Genomic DNA, 19,626 nt, shown 5'->3' with positions numbered 1-19,626 from the left:
CATTTAATGAGAGTTTAATTATGTTTGAAAATTTGGTTTAAGAGTCATTTTTTAATAAATAAAAATAAACCAAGGAAAATTTTATTATAATTTTTTTAAGTTTAAAACTTTTTTAAATAAATAAAAATGTTAAAGTTTTAGAAAAATAAATAAAAGATTCAAAGAAAAGTTTGTTTTTTGAAGGAAAATATTATTATTTTTTTTTTCAAGTTTAATTTTTTTAAATAAATAAAAATAAACTACCTTTGTAAAAGGAATTTTTTTTTTAAATCAAGTGTTAAAGTTTTAGAGAAATAAATAAAAGATTCAAAGAAATATTTGTTTTAAATTAATAAAATCTCAAACTAAGTAAAAATTATTTTTGAAAGATTTGTCATTTAAGTTTTAAAATTTTGAATAAGATCTTTTAAATAAGTTTGATTACATACCTAAGATTATTTTTTTTTTAAAAAATAAGGTAGTTTTAAATGAATTTCAGATCCAAAATAAAATAAAATATTTTTTTCTTTTCCCTTTTCGTTTATATTTTTTTCATTTTTTTTCAAACAAAGTTTAAAAATAAAAGATTTGTATTTTAAAAAGGAAATTATATTGCAGTCTTGTGATGTTGACATAGTGGTAGGATTCTTGGGTGTAAATTTGCATGTCCTAAATTCGGGTCATTTTTATATTTTAAAAAAGAAATTAAGTTGTATTCTAAGGTCTTGACATAGTGGTAAGAACATATTAATAACCACAATAAAAGTTTGAACCTTTATGTGTGACATGATTTCTTTTTATATCTTTTATTTTTTTATTTATCATTATTTTTTACTAAATAATTATTTCAAAACTCCAATGATGGATATTGGAACCTTTCAATATTATCGAGGTGTTAAATTTTTTTATAATGGGCTTCGTGCGACTCATACCTATCAATTCATATTTTATTACAAAGTATGAATTAATATAATGTGAGACATTTTAAATAAAGTACTAATTTTGTTTTTATCAAATAAAATAATATGATAATTTTTGACAAAATGTGGTACCGTTTTCAAACGGGTGTCGTAGGGTGCTAACACCTTCCCTACGCTTAGTTGACTCCTGAACAAAAAATCTATTTTCGCAGACCAAGTTTTTAAAATAGGTGACGATTCCAATCCTCGTAGAGGTGACGATTTCAAACCCTTATCTCGAAAGAGACCCTTTAGGAGATGGGGATGACGTTGGCCGCTCCGCGTCGCGATGACGTTGCGACAGCTAACCTTTATGTGTGACATGATTTCTTTTTATTTCTTTTATTTTTTATTTATCATTGTTTTTTTAATAATTAATTATTTCAAAACTCCAATGACGGATATTTGAACCTTTCAATATTCTCGAGGTGTTAAATTTTTTTCTAATGACCTTCGTGCCACTCACATCTTTAATTCATATTTTATTACAAAGTATGAATTAATAGAATGTGGGATATTTTAAATAAAAGTACTAATTTTTTTTAACAAAATAAAATAATAGGATAATTTTTGACAAAATGTGGTATCGTTTTCGAACGAATGTCGTATGGTACTAACACCCTCCCTACGCTCAGTCGACTCCCGAATCAAAAATCTGTTTTCGTAGACCAAGTTTTTAAAATAGGTGACCAATCACACGTCGTAGATGATTGGTGACAACTCCAAACCTTTATCTCGAAAGATACCCTTCAGGGGATGACATCGGCCGCTCTACGTCGCGATGACTTTGCGACACGGGCAATTATAATTTATCCCTAAATTTAAATTAAAGAAAAAAATGGCAATTTTCAAATAATGTCAAGTGTCCTTGATTAGGCCATTTGGATTGAATTTAATTGGTCAATTGAGTTATCCAAAATTGGGTTTGGAATCAATTTAGTTTACAAATCCATTGAATGGTATTTAGGCCCGAAACTCAAATTATCATAAGACCATTATGGTTGATTAATATTTAAATTTAAACAAGTCTAAATCCATTCACAAATTAGGCTGGGTCCAAAATCACCCAATCCCAAGCTTTTTGAAGTTAAATTGAGCCCATACTCAAATTCCTGGGTTTGGTCTAAAATAACCCAAGCCCAAAACCCACTAAACACATGGAAACCTCTATAAATAGAGAAGTTTCCCTCATTTTCAAGTATTCAGAATTTCAAAATTGAGAAAATTCATACATCAAACTGAAAACCCTATGAAGACTTCGGCACGGTATAAGGGCGGTGGGTTTTAGTGGGCATAGGTTGTAGTTCCTTTTCCAGAAGAGAATTCATCATCCGATTCAAGATCCAGACCTATGCGCTTGAGCAGCACTCCCAGTGTAAGGGGATAACTCTAACTACACAATTATGGTGGCATAGCAAAAACCTCATCTTTTTTTTTTTTAATTCAGGGGGGTGTGCGAATAATTTTTTTTTGCACTTCTGATACGGATGTGGAATCCTATGCCTAAGCTATGCTTGCTTCTGGCGGGGAAGAAGAAGTCCCCTTTCTTTTTGCTTTTCCAGGGAATCAATTTGCCTATGGTTGATTTTCTATCAGAGAGAAAGCCAGCATTAAAAGATTTGAAAACCAACTTGAAGACTTTCAAAAAACATGAAACTTCGATTTAAGTCCAAGAATAAACATCTCAAAATCTTCACATCAACTTCTTCCTCGGAAGAGAATAAGAAGATAAAGACTAGAGATTGAATCCACTATACAACACATCCAACGAAATCAAAACTCAATTCCACAAAATATAATTTATTAGTAAATCTCGTGTGAACGTAGGGTTATAATGTCTTGTTGCTCTCCACCATTTTTCTTTTAAAATACTTGCAACCTTTCCACATTGCCTAACGCGTAAGAAGCACATGTGCGTGATGAAATTGACCAATCAGAAGGAATCCTAAAAGAAAAGAAAAAATACTAAAAAAAATAAAAAATACCGCTAAAATTTGACTTTTGTTTTAAGAAAATTCCTATTTTTTTTTTAAGTTTCAATACAATGCTTGACCTTTGATAAATACTTCAAAAATATCATTTGACCAAATATTCGTTAATATTTTGATCAATAAAAACATGGTGTGATAGAATCTGGACCAACATGACAATTAACGTGGCAATTGACGTTCTAATTTTGTTCTAAAAGTCTTCTTCCTCCATTATCAATAAAGTCTACTCCTCTCCATTGTCTTCCAAATTTTGCCATAATCTCCATTTTAAAAACAATAAGCTTATTTCACATTTCATCTCTTTTCAGACTTAATCTGGACAAACTTCAACGTTAATTGTTTCGTTCTAAATTCTACCACTTCAACTTTCTATTCAAAATATTAATGAATATTTGCTTAAAGAGTATTTATGAAAGCAATTGAAACGTTTAGAAGGATAGTGATATTTTTATAGCAAAGAGTAAAGTTGACGGTATTTTTTATAATAGCCAGTACTAAATTTAGGAGGCTATTGGGAGGAAAGAAAACCAAGAGAATTACAAAATATGATTTCATATTAATTCCTTAATTTGCATACAGACTTATCATCTTAGGATAATCTAATCATAATAGGAATTAGACATCTAAACAAATAATATCTAAATCAAATAAACTTCAATCCCGGATAGGAAACCTAATCATATCAAAATCCTAAATTATATCAAATCATATCGCCAAGAAAAAAAATGTGGAGTAGCTATCAAATTTATGAGTGAGTGAAAGTTTACACTACTAGAAAAATGACATTCCATGATAGTTGTGAACAGTAAAAAGTTTGGAGTAAAAAAAACTCTCATAAATTATGGAGGCGCGTTTTTGTCATAAATGAAGTGGTAGTTTATCCCAAAATATAATTTTATATTGTAAATGAAGTGAGTGCTTCTCGTAACTCAAATGATAGTTTGAAGTGGGGAAGAAACCATAGCTCTAAGTAGTTTAAGGTCCCCAACCACCACCTCTGCCGTTGAAAACTCTCAACCACTAATTAAAGTTGTTCAAAATTCTCTAAATACATCTAAATATTCTTTATTGCTCTGTACTTACCATTTTCTCAACCAAGATGGCTCATGGTTTGACTTGCCTCCTTAGACGAAGTTAAGTGCTAGATAGGTCTCATATTAACTTGATGCAGCTCAAATTGTTAAAATAAAATACAATACTAACTATTTCTAGAAGTTTCTTAAGGTATCTACACAGAATAGTTCTCTCTCTAGATTTATTTTGAAAATTATAAATAAGTATCAAAAGAAAATGAGAAAATGATGTAGAAATATTTTAGTTTTTCCGTAGGCTCAAAGGAGAATTCTAGAGAATTTCTTTGAATAAGGATAGATTAATTAGAAGTATCTAGAATATGTGACATTCAAGAAGGATTTAGAAAAATCTATCTGCTTGGGTTCGAAGGGATCCTTCTCTTATAAATATGATAGATGTCCTCAGCTATGAAGGCGATTGAGTAATGTGAGAAGGTGAAGTAAGTGAGAAAAGTGAGTTATGGAGCGTGAGATAGAGTCTTCTCTCAAATAGTGTCTATCCTCATTCTTTCCAATAAAAGTTTATTTTGTGGAGATTGTCTATTTCCTTTTGTGCTAATTTATTCTACACAAATTACTATCTACTTGAACATAATTAAACCAATTTTGACGTAATCTCTTTACCAGTTGTAGGTTAAAAAATTCTTACTCCCTACTTATTTTTTTGAACTATAATTATTTTATATCTCATATTAGTTTAGTTGGTTTAAACTTTAAAATATGATAATAACACAAAAAGAAAACAAAAACTCTTTTTTACAAGCTAAAAGCATTCAACTCCATATGAAATTTACAAAATAAAGATGGGGTAATAGTGAATTCTTATTTTATATAGACATTCCATTTTCTTCAAGCCTCTTCTCTCATGCTTATTCTTCAAATTGTAGAAGAAGCTATCACAGTGGCTCCACTCTAATTGGATACTTGTTTCTAGGCATCCTCACTAGAGTTGGCTGCACTGAATCATCACCATCCTCCAAAGATGTCCACCTGTTCATCATCATTAAATATCATACGTTAAATTATGAATTTTATCTTAAATTTTGGTTGTGTGAATTTAGTCCCTAAACTAAGTTTCAATAACCTAAATTAAACTGCCAAAGCTAGCATAATTCAGCGGTAATTGATATATACCTCCAACCATGAGGTTGTTAGAACTCTCAACCTCATGATTACCCGCTGAGCTACGCTCTAGTTGACATTTTGTCTTTATCGTTGATATTGTTAACCAAATGATTGACATGACCATTTTCTTAACAAAAATGACACATGTCCTGTTTTATTAGATAAATGTTAGCTAATTTATCGTGATTTGATGTAACCAATCGGATCAGATAAAAGTAGACTGATACGTACAACATATCCTTTTCTAGAAGAAAAATGTCAAATTGCGTTATTAAGAATAATAATTATGATTAAATTACAAGTTTGGTCATTGAACTTTCTTTAGTTATATATAACAAGTTGTTAAACTTTAAAAGTGTTTAATAGGTCAAAAAAATTTTATGGTTAGGTCCTTAGATTTTAAAATATTCAATAAATATGTAAACTTTTAATTTTATAATCTATTCGACATTCCATAAAATTCACGAATAACCGATAAGACACAATTGAATTTTGTGTTCAATTAGACCCCGACATTTCAATTTTGAGTAAAAAAAGACCGTATATTTTAAGAAATGCCAAATAGGTCCCAAAAATGGGAAATAGATCAGAGATTTATTCGATAGGCGTGTTCAAAAAACCCGGTAACCCAAAGAACCCAACCCGAACCGTGAGGGTTGGGTTGGGTTAAGTATATGCTCGGTTCGGATTGTGTTCTAATTTTAAAGAACCAACCGGTTCGGTTCAGTTCTCGGGTTAAGAGGGAAAAAATTGATTTAACCTGAACCGATATATATATATATATATATATATATATATATATATATATATATCTTATGCTTTTAGGATTAGGGGTTGTAGCCGCCTCTCATTTCTCTAACCCTCTCAATCACATCACACCTCTCTCAATCTCCCTCTCGATCTCATCTCATCTCTCTCAATCTCATCCTATATTTCTCAATCTCACCATCTTAAGCCATCGTTCGCCATCGTTCCCCACCGTTCTCACCGTTCGCATTTTTTCGCCGCCATTGGCATATGTTCGCCTCTATTTGTCTTTGTTTGTCGTAGTTCGCTTATGTTCATCGCCGTTCGCTTTCGTTCACCTTTATTCGCCGCCGTTCGTCTCTCGTCACCGTTCGCCTCTTGCTGCCGATGCCGTCATTCCCTTATGTCTACAACCGTCCGTTACTCATCCCATCCCAACCCTTGTTTGAAAAGGAAAATAGAAAGTAAAGTAACTCGAAGACCCAACCCGAAAAATATAGGGTTGGGTTGGGTTAGGTTGGCTAGTATAATCGGTTTCATCGGTTCTCCTACCTGTCCAACCCGAATTTTCGGGTTGGTCCAAAAAACCCCTTGAACCCGACCCAACCCAACTCGTGAACACCCCTACTATTCGACACAAAATCGAAAGTTCACAGACCTATTAGACACTTTAAAATAAACTTATTAGACACAAAATTGAATGTTCAGACACCTATATTATACTTGAAGAACGTTAGATCCTACTCTGAAAGTTGAGGGATTAAACTTGTAATTTACTGAACTATACATGCAAACCTCACCTGTATTTGCAAACGAGGTGATGGATGAACACCGAAATCTCGAGCTTTGCCAAGTTGATTCCAGGACACATTCTTGGACCACTGCCAAACCCAAGAAAGCTGAAGGGCTTCAAGGGTGCCTGAAGAGTTCAATAACAATAATGAAACTAATTCAAGTTTATGAATTCAGCATATAACTCTCAACAGTTCTTCCATTTTGATAACATGCCTCAAATCTTGATGGATCAAATTTGTTGGGTTCAGGAAAAACTGCAGCATCATGGTGAATTGAAACAACATCCAAGTTCACTGACCACCCTTTCTTGATCTTGTACCCTTCAACACATCATAAACCCTAATTATTAGAATATTGCATAGAGGAAACAAGAAATTTAGTATCTGGACTTTGAAAAGTTTCAATTAGGTCTATAGGTTTGAATTTTGACGGTGCTAAACACACGCTTGTTTTAAATAGATTGTCTCTACTTTTTTCCTCTGTGTCATTTTGTCTATCATATCATGCGAAATCAACTAATGTTTATCTAATTGACGTAATACATCATAATTTAGTTAGGGTATTTATATGGATCTTGTAAAACCACAATTCAATGATCAATATCGTAATTGAAATTTTTTTAAAATACAAGAATTTAAATAGATGAAAGTCTAAAAACTATGTTGGTTTTGAATGGGGAGAGACATATGTACCTCCAATTTCAAAATCTTGAGCAGCTCTTCTTGAATTCCATGGTAGAATTGTTGCTCTCCTCAGAGTTTCACTGATCACCTAAACTTAATTCATTTACAAACCCCCAAACATCTCATTTAATTTATATTAATTATCAGCTATTTTTATTGTTGAAAGATATATGTTATTTTTTTTTTTCCAGGATGACATAGTGTTGCTTAGTCTAGTCAACGAATCCCAATCCCAGAAAATAATAAGAAAAAGAAATTCATATATATTCACCATCCAATTAATTTGATACATACTTTGGCAGTGTAAGGCAAATTGTTTACATCACCCCATGTGAGATTTTCTCCCCTTCTCCTTGCTTGAATTTCTTGGTGTTCAATCTACAAGTTCACAAAATCAATCACTTTTTCCCCTAAGCTGAGAATAAGAATGGAAAAGGACCCATTTGATTATTTGATTATTTGTTCAATTTTTTTTTTCTATTTTTAAAATTTTGTTAAATTATTAAGTTTAGTCTTTCAACATTTAAATCTATAAAGCATAATGCTCTGTTTGGTACCTCGAATTTTGAAGGAATTTAAAATCATGACGGATTTAAAATGAATTCCACTGTTTTGTAGTACATGATTTTGAATCCGATTTCAAATCCTATTTTTTCTTAAAAAAATTTCGAGATCAAAATGGTCGGATTTTCCAGGATTTGATAGACTTTCTAAGTATTAGTAAAAAAAATTATTTTCTTTTCATTCCCGGTTAACCTCCAAACAAAGAAATCTAATTTAATTTGTTTCAAATTATTCTTGTTCCGCAAACAAGATAAAAAAATTTAAAATCATTTCTCGGATTTCAAATCACGGAATTTAAAATCATTTCATCAATTTCTTGACGCCAAACAGAGGGTAAAAGTTTGTACTAGGTTTCGAACTTTCAATTTTGTGTTTGATAGATTTCTATTATATTTGGTATTTTGTAAAATACATGGACTTATTAAACACAATTTGTGTCCTATGAGATCGTGATTGTTCAATTTTATGTCTAAAAAAGTTCATGAATTTTTTAAAACTTCAAATATGAGCATATTAATGAGACACAAAATTAAAAGTTTAATGATCTTATTAAATACTTTTTGAACTTCAAGGACCTATTAAATACAAAATCTCTTTAAAATTTTCCTTATTTTCAAATCTACTTCTAAATTTATTTGAAAATTATGACAAATTCTAAGAAGTAAAAGAGGTAATTTTCAAATGTGTTTTTTGTTTTTAAAAATAGGTTAAAATTTAAAAAAGTATTCTGAAGAACAAAATATGAACAAAGAAAACGGAAGTAGACACCCTTTCAATAGCTTAACTTAAAAAAAAAAGAAAAAAAAGCAAATTCCATTTGATAATCATTTTGATTTTGGTTTCTGTTTTTGAAAATTAAGGTGTATTATTCCAAGTTTTTGGAAACTAATTCTTCGTTTCCAAAAAACCTTGCTTTTGTTTTTAAAGTCTGACCAAACATTCAAATGTGTTTCTGAACAAAGTGAAACATAACGTTTAGAAATATAAGAAATCGTTATCAAATGAGGCCAAGTAGCAATGGCTTGATCCAAAGCGTGCGACAAAAGCGAAGAGGAGAAGGTTTTTACCCTGAGTTGTTCCAAAACATGAGGATTTTCCCCAAGAAATTTGAGGAGCCAAGTGAGAGCTGCAGTTGTAGTATCATGGCCAGCAATCAGCAGAGTTAGAATATTGTCCTTCAATTGTGCATCTGTCAGTTTTTCTTCATCACTGATACTGTCTGCTCCTGCTTTCTTGTGTTTTATTATTAGTGAATCCAAGAAGTCCTGTCTGCAAATTTCTCCGCTTCGTCGCTTCGCAATGATCGAATCTAACATCTCGAACATCCGTTCCCGTGCCTGAACATAGTTCAAGTGTATACGCTAGATTTATTGACGAATTTAATATGATATATCAGAGTTGAAGGTTCTAAATTCAAAACTCAGATAATATATATTTTAATATTAGTAGTTAGTATTCACTAGAAAAAATGCTTATGTCAAAGAATATTCAAACCGAGTGCACCTATAAAAATTTAAATATATATACCATAGCCTATCAACTTTAAGCTTCTGAATGAGAAGGTAAATTTTCGAGTTTGTAATGTCATTTTCTCTTCTATTAATATTGATAGTCACTTATTAAGTTACTTGTTTCAAACCTAGGTTAGTGAGATGAAATGTTATTTCCTTTTGATACCTCTAGACGGATGAAATGGGATATGGAAAAACACAGAATTGACTATTTCGAATAATACACAAGAAAAGACAAAAGAAAATCACAAAAAAAGAGGCAAACGCGAGAGAAAAGCACAACAGAGAGGAAAAAATACGTATAGAAATAGCGGAAGCTTGGGATAGGCATTCTATATTTGCTTGAGCAGTAAGAGACTAACTATACTTGATCGTAATCCTATCGACTTTAAGCTTTTGAGTTTAGTATTAATTTTTTACTGAAAACTCGATGTTATTATTACCTTCATACCGCGGTAGAAAGCGGTCCCGGGGATATTAAGAGGCAAAGATGCAAAACAAGAAGAGATTATCTTGAAATTGTCTCTAAACTTCTCTTGCTCTTCTCCTTTAGGCTCCAAGCTCATAATCATGTTGCCAATTACTTTGAGAGTGAACTACAAAAACCAAAACAACTAATTATTGTCAAATATCATGTCACATATCATATCCAAATTCTGATGTGATCATTTTGAAGGTGAGGGAACTCAACTGTGGAAGCTTCTTCAAGAACAAAAACACTTCTCCCTGACCATTCATCTAGAGTTTCAATGGCCAAATTGTTGATGAACTGAAAGTATTTCCTCAACCCGTCGATCGAGAGCGGTTCTCCGATCAGCCTACGCAGCCGCTTGTGGGCTTCGCCGTTGGTCTGAAGCAAGCTGCTCTGGCCGAGGACCTGCTTCCCGGTGTAGAACAGGTTCAAGCTCACCATGCCGTCCTTCCCCGTCAGTAAAACCTTCGCGGCATCGCTCCCCGTCATGAACACAGTTAGTCTCCCCAACACGCTAGTCTTGAAAACCTTTCCAAATCTACCCGAGTCGGGAAGTGCTTCCAGAATAAGTACTTAATATATAAAAGTACTTCAATTACAAGCACTTCAGTAAATTGTAGAGAAACTATGATAACAAATCAGTCTGATGTTTGGCTAAGAACTACAAACACTTTTTCGACATTCCAAACCTTATTGGATACGCATCTAGTTCAATAGATGTGTGGCAGCATACACTAGTTGCCATTATAAGAATTTATTGTTTTTCCGAAGTTTAAAAGTCGTCGGAATTTTCTTCGACAAAAAAAAAACCATTGGGAAAATTATAAGCAATGCCAACGTTTTTACAAATACGTCGCCAAAAAGTCTATCTTTGACGACGTTTCGTAGAAAATATTGGTAAATATTCAATTTCTTCCGACGTTTTTATATCGATAAATTTAACCATGCCAAAATTACCCGCTAAATATTCCTGACTTTTTTACAAAAACATCGACAATTGACTTCAAAGTCTATAGGTATAAGCTTTCGATGAAAGTGCTAGGCAAAGCTGTAACAAAACAACACGTTGAGTAGCAGATCCCAAAAAAGTAATATAAGTATCAAAAGGAGAACTTTTTTTCTAAAGCTCTAAAGATAAGCCAAAAATGTCGGGAAAAGTATTCTTTTCCCAACGTTTATATTAAAAAGTTGGAAAATGATCACTTTTCTCCACGTTCTTGTAAAAACATTGGGAGCAGTCATGATTGTCGACGTTTTGTAGAAAACATCGGTATATATATATTGCATTCCTTCCGACGTTTAATCAAAAACATCTGAATTATTGCTCGATAAATTGAAACATGTCAAAATTGTCCGCTAAATATTCTCGACGCTTTTATAAAGGAAAATTAAGTTTGAGTAGTACCTCTTCTGCCTGTTGATCATGAAGCTACAAATACCAGCAGTGCTACTAAAATCAGATAAAAAAGAGAAACTTTCCCCCACAAGAGGCCACCCCAAATTCCCAGGAATCTCCTCCATGCCCTTTGGCGAACCCCATGAACGCAAAACCAACAAAGCTGATAGCAAAAACAGCAACACAATAACCAATAATATCACTACAAAACTTAGATCCATTAATTAATAATGCAGCTGAATCTCTCTCTACTAATTTTTGAGTTTGTGGGTTCATAACATAATGGATATAGTTTTGTTTTGTTACCATTTTAAAGCTGAAGAGATGGTGGCTTTGTAAAATACACCTCATTGGTACTATAAACTTTGCAACTGACGCCAATTAACTTGTACTTATCTCACAGCTCCTCTCACAAACAATATATTAAAATTTGTTTTTTCTATATCGGTGCTTATGAGTACTTCTACTAATCTGACAAATACATAGAAATTAGTTCGTAGTGTAGGTGGCCATGAAATTTTGATCTCATTCCCTCTCACTCTACCTTAGTTCCTTTGGACCAATTAAACCGCTAGTGAAGGTTAACATATTAAAATTTGTTAATAATGAGTGGTTAGATAAGACTTTATATTATTATTTTATTAACATATTTAAGTAACTGAACATATTAGTTGTCAAAACGAGCAGTTCAACGGTAATTGGTATATACTTCTAACCGAGAGGTTATGAATCCGATTCCCTACCCTACATGTTGTATTAAAGAAATATATTAGTGGAATGTTTTTTTTGATAAGTCTAATTATGTTAATAAAATAATAATTTATTAACAAATTGTTTTTTAGAGGCGAAGCACTTTGTTGAGAATTGTTAATACATTAGAGATAAATTTGAGAATTTTAAAAGATGGAAGAATAAGTTTGAAAAAAACTTTGTTGGTTTATTTTATTTTTTTGAGGAATTTTTTGTATTCAATTGTTTTGATTTTATTGGGGGGCTGCCGGTTGAAGAATCTTAACCCATTATTGAAGTAGATGCCAAAGTGGTTGGGGTTTGGATTTAGTCGAGAATTTGGATGTATTTTGTAACTACACTTATTTTTATTTTTATGTTGACTACAACTCATTATTTTTATTAATTTTTTTTCCCTCTCTCTTTTTATTTCTCTTAAATTTGAATCGTGATCCGCGTAAGATAGATCCTCACCAACTCCTATATATATATATATATATATATTGTTTATTTTCGATTTTGTTTAGGTAATACTGCATATCCCTAGGGAACAAGATCAGAAAAAGAAATATATAAGGTCAATTTAGTGTTGGGGAAAACATTATGTGTTCATGTGACTCATTGACTTGCTAATTATAAGATGATTTAGTTAGTTATGGTCTCTTTGGTAACATTTTTCTTTCTTGTTTTTTGTTTTTTGTTTTTATTTTTTAATTTAGAAGTGTAGAACTGTATTTTGTAACATTTTGTTCATTACAATCACACAAATTTATCTCCTCGGCCGTAATTACACAAAACACTCTCTCAATGTAAATAGAACTCCTTTTATAGCACTTGGAACACACTCACTCCTTGTACTTTTTCCGATGTGGGACAATTTCTAGCACTTGGAGCACAGTCTCTCCTTTATATCTTTCGATGTGGGACAAACTTCAATTCTAATATTTTGCCAAAACTCAACAAATTTCATAATGGCAAGATATTGAAGAATTCACAGCTTCTATTGCACTCGTTGTCTTCACCAGCAATCATAATTCTCAATTCAGAGAACTATAACCTATTCAACCATAAAGGCAGACCACTTGGAATGTCGCATTCCAAGATTTTTCTTCCTCGTTACATGTAGTTGGAAAATAAAACAAAAGTCCCCTGTGTAAAAGTCTCTTTTAATGTGTATTGTCTCATTCCTCTTCAATAGGCTTCTGAGCCATTTTCCCTCTTTGGGCCTATGGTTTTTGGGCCTCTATCATTGGCTGCACCCTAGGGTTTTTCTCTTATTTATTTCTCTTCACTCAATGTACTGTATATTTATCTTGTTCCCTAATGAGAAGCAGTAGCATCGTTTGTGTGCCTTTGCCTTTACCCTATTTTTTTCTTGTTATCAGAGCAGAGACTTATCCCAACTTGCGTACCAACTCATCCTTATTTAGGTGGGTATGAATGTTAACACCATTGTAACAGGGGGAGAAAATGCAATCGTGACGAGTGCAGTCAACCCCACATCAATCCATCCTTTTGGGAATCCTCTCTCCACGGTTCTCACGGTGAAACTGGATGAGAAAAATTACTTGCTATGAAAAAAGATGGTCCTAGCAATATTGAGAGGAAAAAAGCTTGACGGATATGTCCTTGGAACCAAGGCACAACCAGCTGAACACCTAGCACTTCAAACACAAGAAGCAGGATCATCTGAACTTGCTGTGAATCCTGCCTACGAAGTATGGACAATAATGGACCAAGCACTCCTAGGTTGGCTGTATGGATCTATGACTCCAACCATAGCCTCTGAAATCATTGATCTCTCTATATCTAGAAAAGTTTGGAAAGCTTTGGAAGATCGTTATGGCTCTACAAACCGAGCTAGAAAACAGCAGTTGAAGGCATCTCTACAAAACACTAGAAAAAGATCCTTAAAGATGAGTGAATATCTCACATTGATGAAACAAACTGCAGATAACCTTGCTATCGCTGGAGCTCCTGTTGGGATCGTTGGGATCGATGATCTCGTCTCATATGTCTTATCTGGTCTAGATGTTGAGTATTTACCTATAATCTGCCAAATCAACAAGGAAGAAATGAATTGGCAGGAGCTTCATGCCACTCTTATTACTTTCGAAAGCACCTTGATTCATTTGAATACTATCAACCAAATCACTGAAGGTACCTCTAACCTTGTTGCCAACCTCACCTTCAATTGACAAGGGTATTCCTCCTCTCAAGGTAATAACAAAACCAACAACCAAGGAAGAGGTCAAGGTGGAAACAGAGGGAATGGAAGAGCAAGAGGAAATGAAGGAAGAACTAACTACTACAAAAACAATGGTTCTAAGCCCACTTATCAAGTGTGCGGTAAATATGGTCATTCAGCTACGGTTTGCTATCACAGGTTCGAAAAGGAGTTGTCTCCCCAAACCAAGTAAGCAGTGGACATAACACTGCATATATTGCCACCTCAGAAGTTGTTGCAGATCCTAGTTGGCTAGCTGATAGTGGAGCATCAAACCATGTAACACCTGACCTGAGCAACTTGAAGGTGCAATCTGACTATCAGGGTGATGAGTCAATTACTCTTGGTAATGGTTCCAAACTCTTAATTACTAATGTGGGTCACAACACTTATGATACTAAGGGCACCTCTGTGAACCTAAAAAATATTCTGCATGTCTCTAGTATTAAAAGAAATTTGTTGAGCATATGAAGGTTGACTATTGATAATAGTTTTGTGGTAGTTTTTGACTCAAACTATTGTTTTGTGAAGGACAAGGCAACAGGGATGGTGGTGCTTCAAGGGAAACTTAGAGATGGTCTTTACCAACTTCAACTAGATCTACCTAAGGCAAGCCAAGAGTCAAGAGCTCGTGTCTTCGAAGCCTCTTTTTCAAATTCTGTCCCCCAAGTCTACCTAGAGTCTAGTCATTTGTCTACTTCATCTGTCTTTAACATTAAAAAAGAGTCTAGAGTCCAAAGAATTTGGCATTAACGTTTAGGTCACTCGTCGGATAGGGTGTTGAGCCAAGTTCTCAAAGTTTGTAATGAAAAACCCACAGTCAATGAAAATCCTATGTTTTGTGATGCTTGCCAATTTGGAAAGTCTCATTCTCAGCCCTTTAAACCTTCCAATTCTCGAACTAATGCACCATTTGAGCTTGTTCACTATGACCTTTGGGGTCCTTCACCAATTTCCTCTACCTTAGGTTACAACTACTACATTAGCTTTGTTGATAACTTCACAAGACTCACCCACATTTTTCCTCTCAAAAGAGAATCTGAGGCTTTTACCACCTTCATTCAATATCAAAGTCTTGTGGAAAACCGATTTGACAAAAGAATTAAAATCATTCAAAGTGATTGGGGAGGAGAGTTTAGACCGTTTGTCCCTCTTCTAAAAGCAAAAGGTATAGAGTTCTGTCATCCTTGCCTGCACACGAGTGAACAAAACGGAATAGTGGAGAGAAAACATCGACACATAGTAGAAATGGGCTTATCCCTCCTAGCTCAAGCCTTAATGCCCTTGAAATATTGGTGGGATGCTTTTGTCACAACCACTTATATTATTAACCGCCTTCCAACTTCTGTCCTAAACTATGCCTCACCCTGGGAAGTAGCTTTTTGCAAAAATCCTAACTACAAATTCCTAAAAGTCTTTGGTTGTTCATGCTTCCTGTGTCTCAGACCATAACAAAAGCACAAGTTCCAATTTCATTCCACCAAATGTGTGTTCCTAGGCTATAGTGAAGCTCACAAATGGTACAAATGTCTAAACTCAAGTGGTCGCATTTACATTTCGAGGAGTGTCTTTTTTAATGCAGATGAGTTTCCTTTTAAACTTGGATTCCTAACCACTTCACCCTCTATCCAACAATCCTATGAGACCATTGTGACTTGGTTGAATACACCTAATGATCTTTCTGCCACAAATAATAACTCCTCACACCAACACACTTCTACAATCACAAATGATCCTCCAATTCTCTCTCCATTAACCTCACCTTCAACTACTCTAGTTTCCCCTGAGGCAGAACTATTCCCTGAAGCTACTAATGATCAAAATGAGTCTGAAACATGGACCTTGGCAGAAAATGTCCCAACATCTGATATGACCAGAGACAATCCAGCTGAAATTGAAGAAAACACGGGAATAGTGGAAGGCCCTTCACACCCTATGCAGACTAGATCGAAAAGTGGGATTTTTAAACTCAAGTTGCGTACTTTTGTAGCTGCCAAACAGAGAGATATGGTTGAAATGGTAGGGTTGGAACCAAGGTCAATAGTAGAGGCACTTCAATCTCAAAGTTGGAAAAATGCCATGAGCAAAGAAATAGGAGCTCTAATGAGAAATAATACATGGACTCTTGTTCCCTTCTCCAAAAGCTACAACTTAGTTGGAAACAAGTGGATCTTCAAGACTAAGTACAAGCAGGATGGAACCATTCAAAGATTTAAAGCAAGGTTAGTGGCAAAGGGGTTTCATCAACATCCTAGACTTGACTTCAATGAAACTTTCAGTCCGGTTGTTAAAACACCTACAATTAGAATAGTCTTGACCATAGCATTGGCAAGAGGTTGGGGAGTAAGGCAACTGGGTATTTAACGCGTTCCAAAATGGAAAGTTAGAAGAAGATGTTTACATGCTACAACTTGAGGGTTTTATATATCAAAGGTGGCCAAACCACATATGTAAACTCAATAAAGCCTTGTATGACTTGAAGCAAGCCCCACGTGCGTGGTATGAAAGTTTGAAGCAAACGTTGGCTAGATGGGGATTCAAAAATTCTAAATCAGACAGCTCTCTTTTTTACTATCATCAAGGTAACCAAGTTCTATTTACCTTAATTTATGTTGATGATATTTTGATTATTGGGAATTGCAAACACTTGATTCAGAGATTTATTCGTGAGCTAAACGCCATATATGCCTTGAAAGATCTTGGAGAACTTGACTACTTCCTTGGTATTGAGACTTATAGAAATGGAGATGGTATGTACCTAACCCAAGCCAAATACATAACTGATCTACTTGATCAATTGAACCTAAACCACATTAAACCTTGTGGAACACCAGGAGTAACTGGTAGACCTCTATCTATGTATGAAGGACAACCATTGGAAAATCCCACCATTTATAGAAGTTCCGTTGGAGGACTTCTATACCTAGCTTATACCAGACTAGAAATTGCCTTCATAACAAACAAATTAAGTCAATTCATGCAGAATCCAACATATACACACTGGAAGGCAGTAAAGAGAGTTATAAGATACTTACAAGTAACAAAAAACTATGGATTACACCTAAAGGCATCAAACAACTTACAAATTACAGCCTTTTCTGATGTCGATTGAGCGTGTAATCTGGATGATAGACGCCTCATTTCTGCTTATCTTGTGTTCCTTGGAAGCTCTTTAGTGTCGTGGGCCTCTAGAAAACAGAGAGTTATTGCCCGTTCTAGCACAGAAGCCAAATATAGGGCCTTGGCACATGCAGCAACAGAATTGAGTTGGATTCAGTCCTTATTGAAGGAAATCAATGTCCCTATTGAAAAAACTCCAATAATTTGGTGCGATAACACAAGTGCCCTTTCCTTGGCAGCAAACCCTGATCTTCATTCAAGAAGTAAACATGTAGAAATTGATCTACATTTTATCAGAGACAAGGTAATTGACAAGTAACTTGAAATTAGATATGTTCCTACCGACGAACAGGTAGCTGATGGCCTGACGAAGAACCTTTCTGAAGCAAGTTTCAACACCATGCGCAGCAAACTTGGGGTACTGCCAGTCTCCTGTAGTTTGAGGGGAGGAGTTGGAAAATAAAAGAAAAGTCCCGTGTAAAAGTCTCTTTTTATGTGTATTGTCTTATTCCTCTTCAATAGGCTTCTGAGCCCTTTTCCCTCTTTGGGCATATGGTTTTTGGGCCTCTATCGTTGGCTGTACCCTAGGGTTTTTCTCTTCTTTATTTCTCTTTACTTAATGTACTATATATTTATCTTGTTCCCTAATGAGAAGCAGTAGCATCGTTTGTGTGCCTTTGCCTTTACTTTATTTTTTTCTCATGTCGATAATCTTCTTGCAACTTATCGTGCAACTTCCACCTACTTGGCTCACTTAGAAGTTCTTCAGCCATTGACATGACTTCCATCACACACACCTTGCATAACCGCCCAAGCCAATGACCATGTGTAAACCTGTGGCAACGCTAACATCACATCTTCTATCATAGTAAAGCGAACATACCATGAGGATGATTTCTATCTCTTTTCAAAGGAAGAGATCATCATCTTCTCTAACAAGAGAAACACTGTCAGCATCCAGCCTAGAGCCATTTGACGAATCTACTCTGTTAGGACAATTTTTCTTCATATACCAGGTTGTCTGTATCTTCAGCAACAAGCTTTCTTTTGCATGAATCTTTCTTATTCTTCCAATTGCTAGCTACCAATGTTGAATCTTCATGTTAAGTACGTCCTTCACTCTTTAGCTTTCTTTCCTCTGAAAACAGTTTACTAGAAGCCTCAGCAAAATTCAAAGAGATTACTCAGATAATTTGAAGTTTTGGTACCTTCCTCCATTTGCAGCATGTGAAACTGCTCCTTTAGGTACAGTCGATTTCGGATTCCCTCGCTTCAAGCTTCTCCGAAAACTCTTTGGCTATCGAAATTCCACGCACATTTGCAAGAATATTCTTAGCAAAACTTTTTCGTATCGTGCTTGCAGCCCTCAAATCCATTTCTCCCAATCTTCATTACTAATGCTAGATTTCTTAGAACCTCAGCCGGATCCATTGTTGGACTCCACTTGACCACCATCATGGTTTAACTTTTCAAAACCACATTTGCTTGGTATTCCTTTCAATGCCTTGTGTAACTCAAATTTATCAGCATATCTTTGACTTGCACTTGCCACAAGCCAAAATTGATCATTCCTTCAAAATTCTCCACGTCAATTTTCACTGGACTCATAAAGAATGACATATTCATACTCATAGTGAATCTGTAAATAGTGAAGAACCAACACTATTCACAGAACCGTAGCTCGTTTTAAGAAATCTGAACTGTAGCTTGTTTTAAGAAATATTTTCTGATGTGAAAGTTCAGACAATGCTGAAACCACAGAGCATACTTAGAAATTCTAGAAACTAAACCTAAAGCTCTGATAGCACTTTATGGGAAAAAAACCTTTATTTCTACGAAATACGTATAAAATAACTAAGAAATAAAAAGAAATAACAAAAATAAAGAAAACACAAGAGTAAACGTGGAAAACTCCAAACTAGAGAAAAAATCATGGTCCACAAAAGGAAATCTACTATGTGAAAAATTATTACAATTACACAAATTTCTCTCCCCAACCCCAATTACACAAACACTCTCTCAAAGCAAATACCGACTTAAAGTATTTCAATTCGGATGATTAAAACTCAAGCCTATGGGCTCATTTGATAACACTTGAAGCATACTCCCTCCTTGTACTTTTCCGATGTGGGACAACTTCTAGCATTTGGAGCACACGCCCTTCTTGTATCTTTTAGGTGTGGAATAAACTTCAATTGTAATATTTTGCAAAAACCCAACAGATTTCTGGACAAGCCCCACGTAGGTGTTAAGCC

At 34.4% G+C, this 19,626-nt stretch overlaps 1 protein-coding gene across 2 annotated transcripts; it reads right to left on the bottom strand.

Annotated features, from left to right (window-relative positions):
* Positions 1-4,742: 4,742 nt before the first annotated feature.
* LOC111025002 (abscisic acid 8'-hydroxylase 3) lies at positions 4,743-17,734 on the bottom strand. Of its 2 annotated transcripts, XM_022302845.2 has the most exons (11): positions 17,714-17,734; positions 17,335-17,621; positions 11,305-11,458; positions 10,119-10,437; positions 9,871-10,023; positions 8,984-9,253; positions 7,647-7,730; positions 7,362-7,440; positions 6,883-6,989; positions 6,675-6,793; positions 4,743-4,992 (listed from the first exon to the last, which is right to left on the bottom strand). In XM_022302845.2, exons 2-11 carry the CDS (start codon positions 17,390-17,392, stop codon positions 4,899-4,901), a joined length of 1,437 nt encoding a protein of 478 aa, XP_022158537.1. In that variant the 5' UTR covers positions 17,393-17,621; positions 17,714-17,734; the 3' UTR covers positions 4,743-4,898. The 2 variants fall into 2 exon arrangements, with proteins under 2 accessions (XP_022158537.1, XP_087975505.1); XM_088119379.1 differs by lacking the exons at positions 17,335-17,621; positions 17,714-17,734 and having other exon boundaries at positions 10,119-10,471; positions 11,305-11,444.
* Positions 17,735-19,626: the final 1,892 nt, after the last annotated feature.

Source organism: Momordica charantia, assembly GCF_013281855.1.
Source record: "Momordica charantia cultivar OHB3-1 chromosome 11 unlocalized genomic scaffold, Mcharantia_2.0 BLBB01000011.1, whole genome shotgun sequence".
Lineage (NCBI taxonomy): Eukaryota > Viridiplantae > Streptophyta > Magnoliopsida > Cucurbitales > Cucurbitaceae > Momordica > Momordica charantia.
Note: the sequence above shows the minus strand (reverse complement) of the source record. Positions and strands in the feature narration are given on the sequence as shown.